Source organism: Silurus meridionalis, chromosome 18 (assembly GCF_014805685.1).
Source record: "Silurus meridionalis isolate SWU-2019-XX chromosome 18, ASM1480568v1, whole genome shotgun sequence".
NCBI classification, from domain to species: Eukaryota; Metazoa; Chordata; class Actinopteri; order Siluriformes; family Siluridae; genus Silurus; species Silurus meridionalis.
In genome coordinates, this window is record NC_060901.1 from 26,895,770 (window position 1) to 26,919,275 (window position 23,506).

General features: G+C 39.1%; 4 protein-coding genes and 1 long non-coding RNA gene across 5 annotated transcripts; 4 read left to right on the forward strand and 1 right to left on the reverse strand.

Moving 5' to 3' along the window:
- Positions 1–9,427, forward strand: themis (thymocyte selection associated). The gene is made up of 6 exons (XM_046872485.1): positions 1–314; positions 1,854–1,991; positions 3,055–3,522; positions 4,643–5,682; positions 8,472–8,574; positions 8,792–9,427. The coding sequence occupies exons 1-6, from the start codon at positions 224–226 to the stop codon at positions 8,959–8,961; spliced, it is 2,010 nt and encodes a 669-aa protein (XP_046728441.1). The 5' UTR covers positions 1–223; the 3' UTR covers positions 8,962–9,427.
- Positions 9,428–9,542: 115 nt separating this feature from the next.
- On the reverse strand, positions 9,543–12,283 carry LOC124400749. The gene is made up of 2 exons (XR_006928431.1): positions 12,070–12,283; positions 9,543–10,757 (listed from the first exon to the last, which is right to left on the reverse strand). It is a non-coding gene; the product is annotated as an uncharacterized LOC124400749 (long non-coding RNA).
- A 718-nt stretch (positions 12,284–13,001) lies between these two features.
- Positions 13,002–14,021, forward strand: LOC124401694 (trace amine-associated receptor 1-like). Its single transcript, XM_046874125.1, has one exon. The coding sequence runs from the start codon at positions 13,002–13,004 to the stop codon at positions 14,019–14,021; it is 1,020 nt and encodes a 339-aa protein (XP_046730081.1).
- A 2,241-nt stretch (positions 14,022–16,262) lies between these two features.
- LOC124401517 (trace amine-associated receptor 1-like) lies at positions 16,263–17,553 on the forward strand. The gene is made up of 2 exons (XM_046873898.1): positions 16,263–16,335; positions 16,495–17,553. The coding sequence occupies exon 2, from the start codon at positions 16,522–16,524 to the stop codon at positions 17,551–17,553; it is 1,032 nt and encodes a 343-aa protein (XP_046729854.1). The 5' UTR covers positions 16,263–16,335; positions 16,495–16,521.
- Positions 17,554–20,589: 3,036 nt separating this feature from the next.
- Positions 20,590–21,831, forward strand: LOC124401559 (trace amine-associated receptor 1-like). The gene is made up of 2 exons (XM_046873953.1): positions 20,590–20,636; positions 20,853–21,831. The coding sequence occupies exons 1-2, from the start codon at positions 20,590–20,592 to the stop codon at positions 21,829–21,831; spliced, it is 1,026 nt and encodes a 341-aa protein (XP_046729909.1).
- The last annotated feature ends 1,675 nt before the right edge of the window (positions 21,832–23,506 follow it).

A 23,506-nucleotide genomic window follows, 5' to 3' on the forward strand; every position in this document is an offset into this window, starting at 1 on the left:
GTTCCTCCGATATTTCACACTATTGTTCTTCGCTCGACGTCTCCGAGCTACAGGGAAGCTGTGCTGGTCGAAAAGGTCAAAGGTCACTCCTTTGCCATAAACCCGGCCTTTTTGACGGACTCTTCATCATCTTCTTCTTATAAGTTTTATTACTAAGCCACCTGATGGATGCCTTGATGCTGTGAAGCTCTGCTGTGAGACGGCTCTGTAGACGCTACTGACGATGGCGATGACACTAAGCGAGTTCACTCGCTCTCTGGACCCTGAAACTCTGCCCAGGATTCTGCAGATCCAGTCTGGGATTTACTTTCAAGGTACGAAGCTAATTTCCTACGTTAATATCGTCACTAAAACCCTCACATACATACAGAAACATTTTATATGACGAAAAGGAGGGGAAAAAAAGAGAAACACTTCGGTGGTGATTTTGCTCTGGTTTGTATTTGTTAGAAATAAACTCGAACACATTCAACACAAACATATTGGACACATTTCTGTTGATCATGTGGTTAAAATACATAAACGCAAATAAGTGTTTACATGTCTTTTTAAACTAAATGTTCCCGCACGTTCGTCTGTCGCGTCACGAGTGCAGCAAGAACCATTACAGACTTTTCAGGCTCGGACTCGCTAAATATACGCACTATTCTGTACAGTTTTCTGTTCTATCACACGGCAGAACTGTTTATATGTAGTCGTTGTAACGGCTTGAATATTTACAATAAAGATCATGTAGCAGAAATACTGCTTTCCTTTTTTCAACAAATGAATTGAGTTTTAATCCTATATATATATATATATATATATATATATATATATATATATATATATATATATATATATATTATATTATTTCTTGCATAAACTCCATCTTTAAATCATTTACACAAGAAAAAAAAGGAAGGACAAAATGTAAAAAAAAAAAAAAAAGGAAAATCTCATTAGCGGGTTAAGATCCGTAACCAAAAGTAAACTTGTGAAGATTCTAATTAAAGCGAGTTCCTAAGCAGTGAGTGTAAATATTGGCGCCCTTAATTTATCCTCAAATATTTCTTTAATTTGTCACTTGATACAATTTTCAGCCAGTTTGTGTTTTAGAATTTTAACACTTTTTCTGTTGGTCTGTGTGGATTTTTGGATTTGTAGAAGATTCATATTGTAAAAATAATAATAAACGAAATGTTCTGCAATAGTAAGGTAGGACTTTATGCACAACATTTTCTCAGTTGATTCTAATGATGAGAAGTTCAATCACGAGAAGCTTCACAGGAAGTGGTAGATCAGCGATTAAGATGTTGGACCGATATTAGTAAATAGGTTGTAAGTTCAAATCCCAGCATGACCGATTGGGAGCCTTGAGCAAGGCCTTTAACACTTAACTTCTCACTTTTATATAAACAATTTGGCGTCTACCAAATGCCATAAATACCTTTTTCAATTTGCCTGAAGAGGTGGATTGTGGGCAAGGTGGGTTTTTTACAGAATTTTTGGCAGCCATTAATGTCCCTGGATTGTGTAGAACATGTTACGCTATTTTTGAGTTGTGCGTTAACTCTGTGCCTCGAGCCTCCATCGCTGACGTTCATTCACAAACCAGAAGCAGAACTATCAGTAACCTCATTCACTGCCGGCATCATCCTGATCGCAGTCTGTGTCCTTCTGAACCAGCATCAAAAACTATTTACTGAAGAAAACATCAAATACACCAAATTCAGTCAATGGAAGATAATATTTGCACTGTATCATGATATTTTGGTGATATTTACAAGCTGTTCGATACCAATAGCGAAAGCACTGCGTGTGAACCCGTGACCTTGAACACTGCGTGTCGTATGTTGCCGCATTTGCTTTAGGTTCAGTGTACGAGCTGTTCGGGAGAACCTGCTGCCTCTCCACTGGAGATCTGATGAAAATAATCGAGATCACCATCACAAGGTTCGTCGCGCACACTTCCGATGGGACGGACATCAACCTGCCGCTGGAGTACCCGGGTACGTAGAGCACCAAAGTGTGTGTGTGTAAAGTGGAACGCAAACGGTTGCACAATCTGGCATGAAAAACTAATTTTTTACTTTATAATATTGGCGAAAATTATTTGTAATTATGACCATATGATTCCATATTCCAGATTTTGAAATAAGTTCAAAAGAAGTTTAATCGTTCCTTCAATCTTTAAATTCTTTCACATTTACAAAGATTTCTAGATAATATTGTCTAATTTTTGGTGCAAGACAGCACGTGACAGAAACGTGAATAAGTCGGCTAGGGCTCGCTAATGCTAATGCTAACTTTTGCTGGTTGAATTATTTTTTTATATTTATTAAATATCCTTCATATACAAAACACAGATTGTAATTTTTTTTTTTTTTACTGGAAATACAATTTGTATACTTGTATATTATAAATATATATGAACATTAGCTTGTAGCTAGGTTGCATTATTTGTTGCTATGATTTCAGAAAACTTGCCTCAAAATTTCAGTGAAACAAACGCAACAGCTTAGTCATAAAACTCCAGACAAACAAACAAACCAGTAACGCTAAATTCAATTTAATCTGTAAAGCACAACAACAAACACTGTCCATATCAAACAGCTTTACAGAAATATATAAATCAATTATTTGCAAAGGAAAAGCAAATGAGATGGTATGAGCTGCAAAGTAACTAAATCAGATAAGAAGCAGTAATAAGTGTAGCTTAGCTACAGTAGCTCTGTGGGACAGCATTGTACAAATTTACTACCGCAAGCAACAAACTGGTGCTTGAAGTTCATGCTAGCAACTAGTCCAGGTTTAGCCTAGTCTTCATCTACAGCACAGTGTCCTAGTCCTATTCTTCCACATTAGGCTCAAAATATACACTACATAGTGTAGAGTTAAGTACTTTTCCACAGGACACATGACCTTTCCAGCCATATGCTATTCTTCCCCAATCTTTTTCCACAAAGTTCCACAAAAAAAAATTACTTCACTTGAACTGGGATACCAGAACTTGTTCCAGCATGACAATGGCACTGACTAAATACAACCCTAAATGTTGTGTTTATGTAAAAGGTCTCTTCAGGATTGTAGCAGATGCTGAGCCTTATCAGAGCATCAGGGAGATCGTACAATCACTGAAGATTGGATCTCATGTACTCGGCCAGCCGACGTTCCTGTCCTTGGCTAAAATCACCCTCCAGCAAGGCTCGCTGAGGAAGCGAGAGATCTTCCGAATCACCTCGGTCTCTCACAACCTGGACAGCGGAGAAGGTCACGTCCAGTGCGAGGTCCTTCATCGAGAGCCCAAGTTCTGCTTCAAGCTCAGCCTGTCGCAGCAAGGGAACTTCGTGGAGTCCGAGGATGATCAGTTTTACACACTCCAAGAGCTCGCCAAGTGGAAAATTCCCAACGGAAGAAAGAGAGTGGTGACTGTGGTAAAAGATGTGGCTGTGAAGGATTTGCTGTTTTCCAATCTGCTGGAAAACGTCTGTGGGGAGTTGACGTTAACACCTGTGTACGAGTTACAAGCTGTAATGTCGGGTAAGTAACACGTTTCTTATTTGAACGGGGTGGAGGGTCTGATGCAGACATTTCCGAGGCTACTAGGATACACCACCTTTTTGTTGTTGCTTCTGAAGTACCTGCCCAGAAACATATAAAATGTTTAAATCAAATGTATTGGGAGCAGAAAAAAAAAAAAAAAAAAAAAAAACACTATGCAAGTCAGAGGAACTTCAGGACCATAGTTGGGAACCTGAAAGCTAAGCTAACCAGTTACCAAGCCTCTGTTCAAACCTTGTTTCAAGGACCACCAAACCCTGGACCTGGCTTAGGAATAAAATTCTCTGGTCAACTTAGTCTGATATTAAGCTCTTGATTAAATGCATCCAAGTGAATGGCATGAACTCTGCTGAAAACAGAGTGTAGCATAAGGCAGGTTTTTAGGTGTGAATATTTACAGCAGCAACAGAATGAACATGAAGTTGGAGAAACGACCTCAAGACGAATTGGCCAATTTTAAAGTATGATACAAACTGGGTGATGAACTCACGTCAAGCAGGAGAGTTGAGGTAAACTGGAAAACCTAACCTTAACTAATTGGGAGAATGTGGCACAAGACACCCCTCCACCACAGGGGACAAAGCAGCAAACATCCGATAACTTAAATACAATATACACTATAACTCACTAAATCCACCAGTCTTACAGTATATCTAGATCTTGCTTGGCTGCTCTTCTGGATCAATCCCAATCTCCTTGCAAAACACACCATGTTGAGTGTCTTCAGCATAGCCAAAGCTGATACAGAGATTAGGAGTAACTAAACCCAGTGGCAGTGTATACAAGGACACTTAGGTGGTCCTAAAACAGAGCCTTGTGGGACACCAAACTTGAATTTTGTACACAAAAATCACCAGGAATATTTGCAGGATGATCAAGTAGAGAAGACTTTTATCCAGGACAGAACTTAAAACATTTTAGTCCACCTAGAAGAATACTGTGATCAGCAGCTGAGATCATGAAACACAAGCAATTAAAGGGTCTAAATCCTGAGTAAAACCTTTCAGAAGACATCAAATCTACAGGAATGTCACTTCATAAATAAAGTGCTGATGTTTGATGATTAATTTCTCTACATCTAACGTCTTTTCCTCCACAGTGGGCAAGAACATCGTGGTCATTCCGTCCAACCTGGATGTGGAAGTCATGGACGTGACGGATCGGTCCGACATGGTCTCTTTCATCCAGCCGGTTTCCCTCCAGGATGTGTTCCAAAAACCTAGTGAGAGTTTTCCCTTAGTGGCTGAAGTGATCGAAAGGCCTACGGTTGAAGGCAACATGCCGGAAGAGCTAACGTCCTTGTTAGAGTGCACAAAAATCATCCTGCACCGTGCTTACAAAGCCAAGCGCATCCTCGCCACGGAAATCTGCCAGGAATCGCCCCGGCGGTTCCTGATTCCAACAAGCTACAACGGACGCTTAAAGCGGCGGCCTCGCGAATTTCCGACCGCGTATGACCTCCAGCGGGCGCAAAGCGACACCGAGAAGCTGCACGTTGTGGCCACTCGGGCTTTCGATTCCACTTATGATGGTTTGGCGTCTGTTTTCGCAGGGGATGAATTTCTAGTGAAGAAAAAAGAACCAAAGCCTGGCGAAACGGCAAATACGAAGGATTCCCTGCTGTGCATGAAGATGAAAGGGAAAGCCCACGAGGCCGTACAACTCCCCCTGTTTTTAGACGGGGGATATATGGAGGTTATCCACGATAAACGTCAGTACTCGCTTTCGGAGGTCTGCCGTTGGTTTCCGTTGCCATTCAACGTCAAGGTTTCCGTACGCGATCTTTCATTTAAGGAGGACATTCTGGCCAGAGTCCCAGGGCTGCGCATCGAGGAGGAAATTGTTGACCCGTTTTTGCTCATCTCCACCATGGACCTCTCGAGCTGGTGGGAGATCGCGGTGAACCGCACCCACATGACCCTTCACGTGGAGAAACGGTGGAACGATGGCGAAGCTGCTTGTAACGTCACCTCGTTTGTCGAAGAGATTTCTGAGAAATGTTACTACACCATGAGGAGGTACGCAATGGCCACGCTAACACCCCCGCCACGCCCACCCAAAACACCCAAACGACCTCCAGAGCGACCAACCAGGATGTCACAAACAAAAGCAGAGAAACCCATCATTTGCTCACCAAAGGTAATTAACATCGAGGATTTATTAGTTGTTGTGTAGCAAGAAATATGAAACCATGAACACGATGATATCCACCTTCTTTTAGACATGATATCGTCACCCTCCAGCAGAATAATTGATCTATTAGCATCCCCTTATTACTGAACCATAATAGTGGCACTTTGCTAACTGATTAGCATTGCGCTAAGATTTCACAGCTGTGTTAAATATTATTGGTAACCTGAATGGACTTGGAAAGCTACAGATTACACAAACAAGGCATCAAATTCTGCTTGATATTCAACTGTTAGCAAAAAATTTCACAAATTCAGACATTTCCCAGACGTTTCATAATCTCACAACTTAAATATCACAACAAATCAACAATAAAGTCAACTTACAGTCTACATTTTTCAGCAGACAAGACGAGTCTGTTTGGTGAAACAAATACAGCTTTTAATATCAAACAAATAAACAAAAAGTCAATAAAAAATCTGGGGGGAAAAACTAACAAACAAACATTTCAACTAATAAATAAATCCAAATAAAGGAATTTTTAGAAAACCATAATTTTCCATAAATAATTTGGGGATTTAAAAAATAAAAATAAATAATCTGGGGATTTTAAAATATAACCACCTGAGGATTAAAAAAAACTAATCAATAAACAGGATTAAAATTTGTACAAATAAACAAATAGATCTTTTAAAGACTTCAAAGAGCAAAAGATTTTTGAAAAAGTCATTCAAACTAAAATAACTTGCTATTAAACAAATGATGAATTTCTTGTAATAATTAAATAATAATGACATTAAAATGTTTGATATGATATGGGTCATAAATATGCTGGTTTTTAACTAATTAAAACTTTGTTGGATGATTGTGGTATCCGAGTGCAGTAATGGAACTTTTTGACTGACACACACACACACACACACACACACACACACACACACACAGATATAACACAATTAAGTCAGTTTAGTGGGAGATGCTGCTGTTTACACGCGTCATCCAACCGGCACGCAGCAAAACAAACAATTAAACAAACAACCAGACAAACAAACAAACAAACAAACAAACCCCGCCCAAATAGTGGCATTTACTCACTGGTTTGATGATTTTTCTCCCAATGATCCTCCAAGATGGTTTTACATTCCCAATTCCGCCTTATTGGAAACTCATTTAATTACAATAAAAACATTATTATTTTATTTTATTTTGAGCAAACTATCCGCGTGCATCACAACGCCACTGCCGTATCCAATTTAGTGACGTCTACACCACGTGATCACACCTTCAGCTGCAGGACAATCAAAGAAACTGCAAATAAATCTGCAGAAAATCATAAAACCAAAAACCAACATTGATGATTGACTACAGACACGTGAACTGTAATGATTTATCATTCAAATACCATTTAAATTAAATAAATGAATAAAAAACCCTGAAGCTTAAATGAATCTTCAACCGGAAGTCATTAGTTGCCCCGCAATTACGTCATCACCAAGCGTTTGTTATAATTGAGTATAATATTGGTAATCGGAAATTCGATAATACGCAAATACAAATACATAATAACACAAAATGAAATTGTATTATATATGTTTTTTTATTTGGTTTATTTAGTATTTGGTTATAAATATATTTAGTCTGTCTAAAATAAAATTAAAAATAAAAATAACTTTTTGCGTCTTTCTGCTGCCATCTAGTGGCGGTTGATGGTGTTTCTCACTAGCAATGACATTCGGTATAACTAATATCAAATAAAGGCTTTTCTCCACATTTTCTTCCATGCCTGAAACTAAAGAGAAACTTTTGAATTCCATTGTGCCGTCAGGTTTTGCATGTGGTTGCTTTGTGTTCTTTTTGAGATTCACCCAGAAAGAGATTTTATTGCTTGGAAATGGTGTTGATGTGCGTCAGTTACACATAATACAGTGTAAAGTTTAGACCCACATCAGGTTTTAAAAAGTGTTTTGTCAAAACATGTTTGAATATAAAGTACATCATTAACATACATTCAATTAACACACACCGTCGAAGGTTTGGAAACATTGAGTTTTATGGTTTTTGAGACACGTATTTTCTTTTTGTTTCTACTAAAAAAAATTTCAATTGGGTAAAATACAAAAACATAAGAAATGGACAGCAAATTAGTGGACGAAAGTTCTGTCTCTAACAAAAAAACTGATGGAATACAGAAGAGAGGATTTTAGCAGATGTCACCACACCCCCACAGTCAAACATGGAGGTGGAAGTTTAAAGGTTTGGAGCAGGGGCTGTTGGAGAGAAAGTGAAAAGAATCCTGAACAAACATGGCAACCATCCCAAACAGTCGTCTGGAGTGATCCATCATGGAACGACCTGCCCAGTCACCACACCCAAATCCTATTGAACTGCTCTGGGATGAAGAAAATCTCTAACTAGTGAAGAACATATTTGGCGAGTTTTACAAGAGGAACGGCAAAGTATTTCGGCTGAACGTTTCCAGAGAAACGAACTGTCCGGAGTGTTTAAAGCTGTTCTTTAAACTGAAGATCTCACGCTGGTGGCAGGTGGAAATGATGCAGGTGGAAGTGTTTTAGGTTTTGCTCATGCGCAGTACAGGGAGGGACGTGAGTGTTTTCAGACGTTTCAACGTGAATGAGCAACTTTTTGAAAATGAAAGTGTGGATGGAGAGCGTTTTAAAATCGATAAAAGACGCCACACTCTCCACAGCCGCTGTATATTTGAACAACGCTAGTAATTGCTGAACACGGTGGGCGTCTGTGGATGAAACTGATCTCCCGCATGTTTTGTGTCACGTCAGACTGCTCGGGTAAGCCGAGAGACGTTCTCTGACTGCACTACGCCAGAGATGGAGAAAAGCCCATTGATTCCCGCTACGTTACCCAGAGCGACTCTACAGAGAGGTACGGACCAATCAGACGCACCGGAATGTAGATCAATAATTTATTATAGAATGTGTATGTATGATGGAGTTCAAACATTCAAAAGGAAAATAATAATTTACAGTTGATATTTAGCATTAGCATAGCATTATTTACCTGAGGTAATACTATGTTGTGTGTGTGTGTGTGTGTGTGTGTGTGTGTGTGTGTGTGTGTGTGTGTGTGTGTTTCTCCCCAGCTGTCAGCCGAGGCCGCAGTCTGGAGGAGGTGTGTGTAAAACAAGCAGACGATGATGACGCTCACGATTACGAATACATCGACGAGGACGAACTCGAGAACATCAGGAAGCAGTTAAATGAGCAGTCTATTAGCATTCCCGCTAAAGCTAAACCGAGTAACACGATATAGATTTTATGTAAATCACACTAGATGGTGAAAAAATGACCTACCAAATGAAATCTACACACCTGGGTATCCCCCCATACACCCCCCCGGATCGGTTGTTAGCATGTTTGCATAAAATCTATTCACCTGCATATGGAAATGTTTACATTTATGCCTTCAGAAGGAAAACGTCACAGTGAGAAGGCTTTATCATCATCCTCCTAACTCTGGATTAGCATGCTAGCAGGTGTGACAATGAATTAGCCACTTTGCATATGCACATACACACTATGCGAATAAAATAACTGAGAATGTAATGTTTGATGAAAGTATTGATTTTTTTTTGTTTTGTTTATTTACCGCAGCACCTAAACGTTAACAGTAAAACGACTCATTTTGGAAAAGAATGATAACCAGTTTTTTCCTGATTATTTGTGTCCACAAATCTAGACAATAAAAATTATCTTCTTTTGCAATTCTTCTGATTGATGAAGCCACAAGATGGCGCTCAATACGCATTCTCGGATCGTACAGCTCATGCGCTCAGCACCCACAAGCATCTTCCTCGAATTCCTGACACACATTCATTCATTCATTCCAGCGGATTTCTGTAGGTTTTGATTTATAGACAATTTCAAAAAGCACTGAAAACAACTTTGTGTACAAGATCAAAAAGAAAAGAACAGACACTCGAAACAAGCCAGTAAGAACAAAGGAAACAGAGCGGATCAAAGGGAACCAAACAAATACAATATATAAAAGAAAATGGATCAAAAGATATATGACGAGATAAGAGAAAAAAATGTCCAGATCAAAGAGAGTATATCAAAAGGGAAACAGGATCGATCAAAGAGAATTTAACTGATCAAATCAAACAGAAAACAACCAACCAGATCAAAGAGAAGTTGGTAAAGGTAAATTTGTCAGAACAAAGCAAAAAAAAAAAATACTAACCAAATAAAAGAGAAGATACCTGGCCAGATCAAAGAGAAAAGTAACTGACCTGATCAAAGGGAACACAATTTACAAGATCAAAGTAAGCATAAATTACCAGATCAATGAGAACATCAAAAAGGAACTGACCAGATCAAAGAGAAAATAACTGACCAGATCAATGATATCAATGGGAACTGGTCAGATCAAATTAAGTGGAGCAAATCAAAGACAACTGATTGGATCATTGATTAGAGGGAGATCAGACCTAAAGGAGAAGAGAGCAGACAAAACATAAATAGAAACAAAAAACTAACTTTTTATTTATTCTAATCATCACCATCCAGGTCACTGGAAGAACATTGGACTTAAGGTTCTAAGCTTGTCAGGGCAAACCACACACACACACACACACACACACACACACACACACACAGCGAGAGAGTTGAATGTTGTTATTGCTGCCTGATGTTGACGTGTGATTGGCATGAAAGGAACAGAATCAGGAACCCTGTTGTGGATTATTGGAGAGCTCGAGTCATCTGAACTGAAAGATGAAATCTGTTCTGCGTTCGTGTTTGGACTGCAACATTGTGTCCCGGTGATGAATGTGAGCGTTATAGATGTAATAACCCGAGCCATGGTGTGTGTGTGTGTGTGTGTGTGTGTGTGTGTGTGTGTGTGTGTGTGTGTGTGTAAATACAACAACCTGATTGTAAAGTTCTCATTATAAAGTCACAGCATACAAACACCATCTGTCCGTCTCGATGGAACACACGCTGATGACTCAGTCCACCCTCTCAGGGGAACATTATTTATGGGTCAATTTCATTTATTTGTAGCACTTCCTCAGTTCTTCTTCTGGGTTCAATGTGACCTTGGACTTCCTGTTTAAGAAGGACGAGAGTTAACACATGACCAACCTTTCTGAAGGCCACGTTTTACTCAGTTACAGCCTTCAAAACGGTTTCTACCATGTTTCTCTGATGCAGTTGAAACGAGTCCCTCTGCTCAGAGGTGTGAAAAAAAGATCTAAACACGTGTGTGTGTGAGATTGCATTAAGGCTGAACGTTATTGTGAACAGCTGAGAATGAGATTGGTTTGTGATTTTCAAACATCCCATTTCACATTCACTGTTCTAGTAACCTCCAAATCATCTAAGATGTTCCACTAGATTTTGTGGAGATTTGTACTCAATTAGCTTTGGACAGCAGATCTTCATGGAGATGGCTTTGTGCACATCGTCATGGATTGGGTCTTCTAGGTTAAGTAATTGTGTGTTCAACATTGTGTTAAGAGGTTTGGGAAGAAACACTTATGGCTGGAAAAGTCAGGTGTCCCAATACTTTTATACTTATCGTATCTACATTACAGCACAATTTAAATGTTTTCGTCAAACACCCCAGCGATGTTGGGAAGCTGGGGTCAGACCACAGGGTCAGCCATGATACAGCTCTTCTGGATCACAGAGGGTTAAGGGTCTGCTCAAGGGCTTGAAGAGTGGCAGCTTTGGAAGACCTTCCGACTTGTAATCCAGAGCCTTAATCACTGAGCTACCCCCCAAAGATCTCCAATAATGTCTCAAACTGAGGTCTTAACCTACAAATGAATACCCAATACCATGACAGACACTCGAGCTGAACCAGAAGCAGCAGAGCAACATCTCATCATCATTCTGCTATAATCAGAGTTGATTTAAGAAGCTCATGTAGTTCCTGCCAGCTGCGAGAAGCCAAAAACCAAGCGCAGGCTTAGTTCTGCAGTGTGTACCCAGGCCTTAGGCTTGAGGGAGACCTTTGACTGGATGAGCTGAAAAGGCCATGAAGGTCCATCCAGACCTGGTGGTGGGTGAAGACTTGTCTACTCTCACTTTAGTGACCCTCGCTGGTATTCTAAAAGCCTGGAGTGTTTAGATGGTCAGTTTTAAGCATCATGACCTTGTATTAAAGATGAATTTGTGTATCTGTAGCACACCTCTGAGTCAGGGATTGTTGCTAAGGAAGACTTACTAGTTTACAATACTAAGAAATTAGTTCAAATAAATCAGATTTTGTGGAGTTCTAAAAACTATCATAAGTAGAAATTTTGTCAGGTAACTAAATGAAGGCAGATGAAGGCGCATTACATTTTCCATGCAAAAAATATGGACAAAACAAAAGAAACAGAATTCGGTTGGAACATTGACAAGAAAACCAAACCTTGAGCTACTTCAGCAAAACAATGGCAACAATGGAAGAACAAATATAATGAGTTTTCAGAGCTCAGCAGTTTTGGGTCAGAAAGTTCACACTTTTGTTTTCAATCATTTCAAAAAAGTTTCCATCCTTTCTCATTGACTTTTTCAAACAACAAATGGATTAGTGTGGACTTGGCATTAGCGGTCACTGTTGGGTTCTTGTGCAAGGTCTGTACTTGTAAGTCGCTCTTGATAAAGGGTTCAGCAAAATGCCATCAATGTATGATAATGTGTTTAAATAGGAACACATATTAAGTGAAACAGGAAGCAGGTGCAGGTAATAAGTGTAGCATGTGACTGGAAACGGAGGTGAAGTGGCTGATGGGAAACAGAGTCTGAAACCATAATCCTGTTTCTGGGAACATTTTAAAAACATTAAATGAACATTTACTCCAACATACACTTTAGTAAAAAAAAATCTCTTCATCTTTTTTTTTATTTTAGCCTGCTGTTGTTAGCAAAAATCTGTGTACATAATAAAGCGACCGAATGTTTTCAAAATGCTCCCAATCAACACATTTGCTCCTCCTGGGGCCACAGGAAAGTCCAGCTCCCCATACTGGCCTGATTTCCTCCCTGTATGCCTCTGTGTATTTTAATCCATGGGGAGAAAATAATGAGGACATTATTAGCCATTAGCGCTATGCTAATTAGCATGGGAATAGTGGTCTGGTTTGGGTTTTTACTGACCACTGGGACTAAATCATGACTTGTGCTTGGTATTTAGGCTTAAAAACAGGGCATAGTGACCGGTCAGTGCACTTGAAGGCTTTATGGTGAGTGGTGGGTTTAGAAATAATGTGTTTTTAGATTCAATTGTTGTCCTTTATTGTGTATATCTTCTTTGTTTTTTATTTTGCAGGGAGAGAAACATCGCAGCAAATGGAATTCGAAATGAATTCGAGCCAAGTGCTGGGGTTGGATGCCATTCCTCTGTGCTACGAGTTTTTAAACGGTTCTTGCCCCAAATTGGTGTACCCTCTCCTCCTCAGGGTGGCACTCTACGCCTTTTTTGGCGTAGTGGTGATTTTGACAGTATTCGGAAACTTTTTTGTCATCCTGAGCATCGTTCATTTTAAACAGCTCCACATGCCGACAAACTACCTTGTCCTGTCTCTGGCTGTAACCGATTTCTTGTTAGGAGGATTCGTGATGCCTCCGAGCATGATCCGATCGGTGGAAAGCTGCTGGTATTTGGGGACTCTATTCTGTAAAATTCACAGCAGTGTCGATATCACATTGTGCACGGCATCCATTTTAAACCTGTGCTTCATATCTGTCGACCGATACTACGCTGTGTGCCATCCATTGTTGTATCAGACGATTATCACACCTTTTGTCACTCTGGTTATGATTTGCATTTGCTGGAGCGTTTCCTTCACGGTCGGATTCGGAATAATATTTCTTGGTCTGAACATCCTGGGGATTGAAGATTTGTATTCAGAAAACGTCGAATGCGAAGGTGGTTGCGTTTTATTCCAAAGTGCCGCCTCGAGCACCGCGTCGTCTCTGCTCTCCTTTTATTTCCCAGGTATCATCATGCTTAGCATTTATACCAAAATATTCCGTGTCGCACAAAAACAAGCCAAATCCATTCAGGACTCCAAAAATAAAGCGCAATCAACGATAAGCAAAGAGGAGAAAAAGGCAACCAAAACTCTGGCTGTGATTATGGGGGTCTTTCTCTCACTCTGGACACCGTTTTTTATGTGCAATGTCATCGATCCTTTTATCGGTTACTTGATTCCTCCTGTATTGTTCGATATGTTGGTTTGGATCGGATATTTGAATTCTACCTGTAACCCTATTGTGTATGCTTTTTTCTACAAGTGGTTCAGGAAAGCACTGAGGACTGTTTTATCTGGGAAAATATTCCACTCAGGTTCTTCCAGAATGAATCTTTTTTTACACTGACTAAAAAAAAAAGAATAGTGATGTGATAATGTTAAATTTATCATTGTTCAATTTTGAATTTGTCCAAAAAAGGAAATTTCCTCATGTACCACTTTTTTTTTTTTTTATGTATTTTTTTACACTGTATTTTAATGTATACGTAAATGTACAGTAAGTCATCTGCACATGTGCATGGAAAAAAAAGTTGATGATTGTGTGAAGCAGAATTATACCTTCTGCATCTGCGCAACCCCCCCCCCCCAATCCCCCTACACCATGTCCCCCAAATGTGTAAAAGTCCAAACATTTACATGATTCATCTCCTCATTTTTTATCGCTAGTTATATAATATTAAATGCAAAACTCTAAATCTAGCTGTGAATTTGTTTATATAAAAAACTGTACAAATATAATCTTAGACCCAAATATATTTGTTTATCACCTCCGTCTGCCATTTGAAGCTGATCTACTGAACATGATTCAATTTCAGACATAAAACTCTGAACATAGCTTTTTATATATATATATATATATATATATATATATATATATATATATATATATATATATATATATATATATAAGTGTAACTTCTAAAAAACTACTGTTGTAAGTTGTATTTGTGCAGTTGTGTTTGTGCCGTATCCTCCAGGTTCCTCAGGGACAAACCTCATCAAAGCAATGTTTATAAAATCAGAAATATTACACCTTCTGCTCCTCAAAACTCAATTAAACAATCTTAATTTTAAAATAAAATAATGCAAAAAAATAAATAAAAGTCATTTTTCATCTATTTATGCCATCGTATTGTGTGAAAGATTTTTTTCTCCTTTCGTAGCTTTCTATTTAATTCTATTCAAATGTCTATCCAGAACATGACATCAAGATTTTTAACCTTCATTTGTAAAAGAAATAATTGGATGGAGAAGAATGAAGGTTGCAATGAGCCACAGTCCAGACAGAATTGTGTGGCCAATTGACCTCCCTAGAGTAAAATCAATGGCTCTGGTATGTTGTTTGAATTTAATCTTTTGGTATTAATGAGCTCAATGTTATGAACATTGGGACAGTTTCAATTCTTTTAGCAATTTCACCTCTATATTTTTCCTAAATTGATTTTAAATCATCACAACTTTCTCTTATAATTTGAGGTGTTTCTCAAAAACAATGCATCAATTGTTACCTACCTTCACCTCTATTATCACAGGTTCATAGGTAATTTGTCAATGACTGGATGCATATTCTTTAGCTGGAACATATGGACGTCCTCAAATGTTCCTTATCCTGGGATGAATCAAAAATGCCTTCAGTTTCTGCTTGTTTGTGGGACTTTCTGCCTTTAGATTTGTCTTCATTAAGTAAAATAACAGATCGGTTTGGTTGAACTCAGACGATGAATATGGGTGTTCAAGAAAATTCCATTTAATTTTATTGCTTTGTTTTAATGCATTGCTGTTTTTTACAGCATTGAACTGAATATAACTAGAAAATACTGCTGTATGCAATTTATTCTCAGTTACATCATCAATAAACACCAGAGATCCATCCACTTACAGCCAAACATGCCAATGCCTTAACACTGCCTCCATGTTTGGCAAATGATACAGTACACTTTGGATCATGAGCTCTTCCTTTCCTTAACCAAATGCTTTGCTTTTTACAGTGACGTTTTCTAGCAGTCTAGTTGTGTATCATGAGATAAACCCTCGTTATTTCCATTTATGTAAACATTTAGATTTGCTCTACTGTGACAAGGACTTGGATAACAGTATACCTACTTCCTGTTCAACATGGACAAAAAATATCTTCAGTTTTCTTCCATGGTCTATCAGGCCTTTTGATGTTTCATTTCTTTCCTGAAATTTGTGATGAAAGGAGGTTAAACAGTTTGTGACTGGGATGTGATTAGATCCTAGTTTCTATGTTTGTTTTCTGCTCTAGACCCATGTCTGATTTATTACAACAGACATCTTGTGATAAAACTGCTGGCCGAATGAAACCATGAAACCTGGGTTTCTGCAATAGTGTTATGCATCACTGCATCACTGCATCCCCTTGTGCATTGAAACCTGCATATGTTTACAATGATCACTAAGCTGAAGATCAGCTCTAATAAGGCGTGTCTTCAAAAGCAAAAGCCATGGTCTAAAGCACAAGTTAAACTATTTTGATTAAACGAAATGAACCTCATTTGAATATACATTCGGGTTGGTTGTTTATTTTCCCCACCATACTCCACCAGGAATTCATTCTACAGACAGCTAATGGCCTAACTAAGGCTATAAAATAGATGTTCCTCTTCTGTGTTAACTTCAGCTGCATGGAACACAAGAAGGTATGTTGGGATAATGTGAATAGAAATGTTTAGAAGTTGTGATTTGCGCTATAGGGATTTTTGCCCACCATACCAGTTGATTTTATTCATTTTTTATATATGAATATGGATTAAACGTCATTATGTGCTAATGTTATAGTCTGTACTTTATATCCTCAGATCCAGCAGGTATTCTGCACGCTGTAGATGGACACTATCGTCGATTTGGAGATTGCGGATGAACCTTCATTTTGTTTCAGTTCCATCAATACATCATGTGTGAAGATCGATTATCGACTGGAAGTCCGGATTTTGCTCTACATCCTCTTTAGCACTTCTTCTCTAATCACTGTGATCGGAAACCTGCTTGTGATTATAACCGTTATACATTTCAGACAATTGCAAACATCAACTAATTACCTGGTTCTCTCTCTGGCTGTTGCTGATCTGCTTGTAGGAGGAATTGTGATGCCTCCTAGCATGATACGCTCTGTGGAAACCTGCTGGTATTTAGGAAGCACCTTCTGTAAAATACACAGCAGTTTGGATGTCACTGTGTGCACTGCGTCCATTTTTAACCTGTGTATTATTTCTTTAGATCGTTATTACGCCGTATGTCATCCGCTTCTGTATCACAGTAAAATGACTCCTGAAACTGTTCGATTCATGATCGTCGTGTGTTGGAGCATTTCTGTTTCCGTCGGGTTCGGCATGATATTTCTGGAGCTCAATATTCTTGGAAATGAAGATTTTTATTACAATAACTTTGTGTGTGAAGGCACCTGCATGGTATTCCAAGCCAGAGTTGGAGCCGTTGTGTTTTCCATGCTTTGTTTTTACATCCCCGCGGTGGTCCTGCTTTGTTTGTATGTGAAAATCCTCCACACTGCACAAAGACAAGCTCGTGCAATTCAATCCACGAACACACAGATGATGAAAGCTGAGGAAAAAAACAGGATGAGCAAATCGGAAAGAAAAGCTACGAAAACATTAGCCATAATTATGGGAGTTTTTTTGACCTCCTGGGTGCCATTTTTTATCTGCAACTGCATAGATCCATTTACTGGATATTCAATTCCTTCACTTGTGTTTGACGTCTTCCTTTGGGTCGGATATTTTAATTCCACGTGTAATCCGATTGTGTATGCGTTCTTCTACAGCTGGTTCAGACACGCTTTTAGAGTCATTCTGTCTGGGGGAGTATTTCAGCCGAATTCCTCACACACACGATTGTTTTGAATGTTTTATTCAAATGTGAACATTTATTGGGTGAAATAAAAGTATTTTTAAAAAAGCGATGTATTGCTTGTAAACCTGAGTCATAAAGATGATGTTAGAAGTCCTCGTCTAATTCCAGAATTACTACACTTATGCCAAAGGGGCTTTAAATTTGCATTTCTTGCAATGTTTATACTGATCACTGCTCAGGTATATAAAACAAGACTGCAGCGCAAATAACATTAACATTAACTGATGCAGTCCAAATCTTAGGGATAATGAGCGGGTTTACAGGAGCAGTTACCACTCATTAGGATTCATATTTTTTCCTTCACAACTTGATAATATGGCTTTTGAGGCCATAGATCAACTGTGGGTGGATTGATTTGTCCTGCTGATAACTAAGGCCATGTCCACATTAATATGTTTTCATTTCATTGGTGTTCTGTCCACACTGAGATTATGTTTTTAGTCAGCAAATACGTAGTTTTTTAAAAAAAAGTCTCTCCAACATGGAAACATTTGAAAATGGCGTTTCCTTGCCACAGTTCTGACTGTGAAAACTGAGGATTTCGAAAATGATGTATTCTTTGTCACATGTTACTCATGCACAGGACAGGGACATGGTTGTTTTTAAGACCTTTCAGTGTGGATCTTTCACGTTGTTTTAAAATGTATCCGGATTAGTGTAGACGTAGTCTCATTGAAAGACTTCCAGGAGGACTATGCTCTGAAAGCGCCAAGAATTTATTTTCAGTCCATCAAAATTGTAAATAAACAGATGTGGGCATCTTTGCAGACACTTAACTGGTGAGATTGTGCTTTGTATCAATCTAAAAATATATCCACACTCTGGTACTAATAAACCACTAAATAAATCAATGAAACAGGGAGATGCAGGAGAAGCCCCAGTAAAGTTAGTACTGGCTCAAGTGCTTATTCAAGAGTTGGTCCTTCATCCTTGGTATGAATGCATCTACTGAAAGTTCAATCACCTACAATAATCACATGGTCATTGGAAGTTCAATAACCCCATGAGCTCTTCATGTCATGTAGACACGACTCAGACAGATAGAAGTGCGGTTAGGCTGAATGAATAAATGGGAAGGGAAACAAATCTGAAATGTGACTAAAAGGCAAAAACAAGTGGTCAGTTGATTGCGAGCAGCATAAACACAGTAAAATATCAGGATCAAAGATGGAAACGCAAAACAGAGAGAAAAGAAACAGAGTATTAAGCATTGAATAACAAAGCTCACTCTGAGAGTTCTCCTGCCTCTGGGTTTCAGACACTGTTGATGATTGTAGATGCATGTAGATTACAACATAAACTCAGATCTAGGATGCTGTAAGGGGGCTGACTGTAGGACCCAAATGTGAAACGCAAACAGGAATATTTTTGGCCTTTAATTGTTTAATGAATGAAGACAGGGTTCACAGTCAATAGTCTGAGCCACTACAATAATGAACACCAAACTGGCAAAGTCAGAGTCTGAGAAAGGCAGAAACTCATGCTCGGTGAAAAGAGAACAAAAATCCAGGTTATAAATTCAGATCTGCCAATCAGAGCAAGCAGGGCAGAACCAAACACAATCCAAAATGCAGACCTGAAAACAGTTAGAAAAGTACGATAAAGATCATAGAGAAAGCAAATCCATGAGAACAATTCCACAACTGTCCAGAGAGCAATGCAGGACATAACAAAGACCAGTATCCAGAGTGAGGCAGGGGTTTCAAAAGTAGAGTCAGAAAATAAGCATCCCTGGGCCGCAAACCCAACAGAGCATGAGCCACACAGGAATCAGGCCAAGTTTCTTTGAGTAACACCGGGGTAACTGAGCAGATCATTCAGCAGCGGGAAAAGTTGCTAGTGGCACCTTAAATATCCTGCAGCACAGGAGGAAGGTGATGACCTGGAAGAGTGAGCACCAAGAGGACCGCAGAACCGGAAGATTGTGAGAGGATCCTTCCCATTCTTTGAGATATGTCCCAGTTTATCCCTCCTGTTTCTGTTTATAAAGTTCATAATGCATGAAAGTTGGCCATCAATATACCTGAAAATGGAGGCCAGGTGGAAGGTTACTTTACATATTCATTCAACTTCGTATGGACGAAGGTAAAAAGGGTTGCGTTTTTTTGCCTTTTTGTGGCTGTCTGAGATTACAGGTGGAGAACTCCTGTTTAGGAGTTGGCTTGTGGGTGATTTTTACATTTTAGGTATGTTATGAATGTTTGGTGAGACAAGAACAAGACTGAAACTTCCAATTGCTGAAGTGCTGCTTTGGCAATTTGGGGACATTTTAAACAGCAGAGCTCTGCGGGTTACTTTCCTCCTTGCTGGTACATTTGCACCCCAACTCCATAAGCTCTGAGCACTCATTTAGAAAACAATGACGCATTTTTAGTCATTGCCACAACAAAGAGCCGAAAAGTGAACAAACAGAAATAACACAGTTTGAACCCACAGTAGGGGGCGTAAGCTTTTTCAGACGTTCCAGTTTGGATAAGCAACTTTTGGGAAATGATTCAAAACGAAAGTGTAGCTGGGGAGCATTTTTAGACAAAACCGCCGATTTCGAATTTATCCGGATTGGTAGCCTCATTGTGCTGGAACGTGTATTAGTTTTAAGTGTGGATTGTGAGGACCATGTTTGTAGACTATGCTGGCTGTTGGGAGCTGCAGTTTGCTGATGATCTGTTTTTTTTACGTTTTCCCTAAACAAATATATCCTTCGAACTGCGCGTTTACAACCTGAACTCAAAGTCAAGGTTTATTTTTACTGTATACATTTTTGGATCATACTGTGAGGATGATTATCTTATTAATGTTCTTGTTGTAGATATTTATGTATTTGTTTATTTATTTAATACTTTACCATATTTTCCTTGTCTCTCTTGTGTGTTTTTATGTATGTATGTATGTATGTGTGTGTGTGTGTGTGTGTGTGTGTGTGTGTGTGTGTTAGATTTATCTATGGAAGTGAGTTTTTTCTTCCTCAGGGGCACCAGGGACTAATTTGAAAGACTTTTATTGGCTGAGATAAACTATAAAAGTAGATGGTCTTTCATTTTTCTCAACTTTCCTCCACATGGTACAGAAAAAGGTATGATGGATTATTATTAGTACTGATATATGCATTCATTCTAAAACCTATTACTTCTGTCAATCGTTTGATTACATGTTATTATTTTACTTAGTTTTCAATGCTAACAATGTGTACATTTAAATACATTTTCTCCAGATCCGTAAAGTTCTTGTGAGTGCTGTAGATGGACACTGTCACCGATTCTGATATTGTTGAGCCTCCACTTTGTTTCAGTTCCATCAATACATCATGTGTGAAGATCGATTATTCTCTGGAAGTCCGGATTTTGCTCTACATCCTCTTTAGCACTTCTTCTCTAATCACTGTGATCGGAAACCTGCTTGTGATTATAACCGTTATACATTTCAGACAATTGCGCACATCAACTAATGACCTGGTTCTCTCTCTGGCTGTTGCTGATCTGCTTGTAGGAGGAATTGTGATGCCTCCTAGCATGATACGCTCTGTGGAAACCTGCTGGTATTTAGGAAGCACCTTCTGTAAAATACACAGCAGTTTGGATGTCACTGTGTGCACTGCGTCCATTTTTAACCTGTGTATTATTTCTTTAGATCGTTATTACGCCGTATGTCATCCGCTTCTGTATCACAGTAAAATGACCCCTACTGTTATTAGATTCATGATCGTCGTGTGTTGGAGCATTTCTGCAGCCACTGGGTTTGGTTTGATATTTCTGGAACTCAATATTCTTGGGAACGAAGAGTTTTATTACAATAACTTTGTGTGTGAAGGCACCTGCATGGTATTCCAAGCCAGAGTTGGAGCCGTTGTGTTTTCCATGCTTTGTTTTTACCTCCCTTCAGTAATCATGATTTGTGTGTATGTGAGAATCTTTCAGATTGCACAAAGACAAGCTCGTGCAATTCAATCCACAAATGCACAGATGAAGACAGCAGAGGAAAAAGCCAGGATGAGTAAATCGGAACGGAAGGCAACAAAAACTTTAGCTATAATCATGGGTGTTTTTCTGTCGTCATGGATCCCGTATTTTACCTGCACCTGCATCGATCAATTAACAGCATATTTTGTCCCTACGGTTTTGTATGATGTGTTTATCTGGGTGGCGTATTTCAATTCAACATTCAATCCAATAATCTATGCTTTTTTCTACAGCTGGTTTAGACATGCTTTTAGAGTTATTTTGTCTGGTGAAATATTCCTGGCTGATTCTTCACACACTAAATTATTTTAGTTGTTTTTGAGGTAAACCAACATTTTCACAGATAAAAAATCAAATTCAATCTGGAAATATTTGCTGTCCAATGTACAAATATGCTAAAGGTGTTCAAGGTTTCATTAAACCTGTTCACCAGTAATAAACACAATATATGAAGGCTTTATATATGTATAAATGTGTGATTGTCTGTCTGTTTATTTGCATATTTATGTATCTATTACATATAATGTATGCACACACCCACACATATACAGTATAAATGTATTATATGTATTAAATCGAAAAACATAATAAAACAGGATGTAATACATAAGCGACACAACTTGTTTATATATTTCATCATTTCTTTAGCTGCAGAAAGTACAGCTGGTTGTCTGCATTTATTATTCTGTATACACATTTTCCACTTTATAATTGAGCTGAACAAGTGATGAATAGGGTTCCTGCTTCTTGTGGCACCAGGTTTTAAAGTCATGTTATGATTCAGTAATGAGCCACTGTTGAAGCTATAGATCTTAATAAGCAAACAGTATATCAAGTCAAGTTTCTTATTGTCATTTTAACCATATATATCAGACTCAGTACACAGTGAAATGAAACAACGTTCCTCCAGAACCCTGGTGCTACATAAATGCTACATAACAGAAAACACAGCGTTAAGGACTAGTAAGTGTCCTCACCACATAAAGTGCATCGTGTGCAACCTGGTGCAAACAGTGCAAGACAACACAAGACAGTGCAGGACAAATACACAAAACACAAAATAGTGATGGCAGTACACCTGCTGTATATTATACAGTATGTAGAAGTGAGTTTCAGTTCAGTTCTGTGTTGAGAAGCCTGATGCACGGCCCTGCATGGGCCCCAGCGCTCAGTGTGGTGGTGCTGGAGATACTGCTCCCGATCCGGACTAAGGTCTCCCAGTCAGGAAGTCCAGGATCCAGTTGTGGTGGGAGGTGTTCAGGCCCAGTAGACTCAGCTTCTCAATCAGGTGCTGAGTTATGATTGTGTTGAATGCTTAGCTGAAGTCTATGAACAGCATTCAAACATATGAGTCCTTATTGTCCAGGTGGGTGAGGGCCAGATTAAGGGAGGATCCGTTTAACGGTTTGGACGATACGTGAACTGCATAGAGTCCAGTAAGGGTGGTAGCTGGGTTTCAATGTGCCTCATGACGAGCCTCTCGAAGCACTTTATCACAATGGGTGTGAGTGCAATGGGACAACAGTCATTGAGGCAGGAGACTGTAGGTGCATCTGGGAGAGAGGCATCATGGTCACATGCAGGTGAAGTTGTCTCTTAGTTCGTAAATGCCTGGATGTCCTGCCACATGCTCCTGGTGTCACAGCTATTTTGGAAGTTGCCGTGGATTCTCTTGCCATTTGCTGTTCTGGTTGGAGGGTGTGGTGATGGTCTTGGAGATGTTCATGTCATTAATGTACTTGCTGATGTAGCTGGTCACTGTTGACATGTACTCCTCCAAATTGATAACATTGCCGTTAGTTGCAGCTTCCCTGTACAGCCCAGTCAATGCATCAAAGCAGCACTGGAAAGCAGACATGGATCCTGCTGGCCAGGTTTTTACCTTCTTTCGAGCTGGTCTAGAAACACCTGTGGAGTGGTCTGTATGCTGGGATCAGTATAACAGAGATTTGCAAATAATTGCATTGTTTTTATTTGTATTTCACAC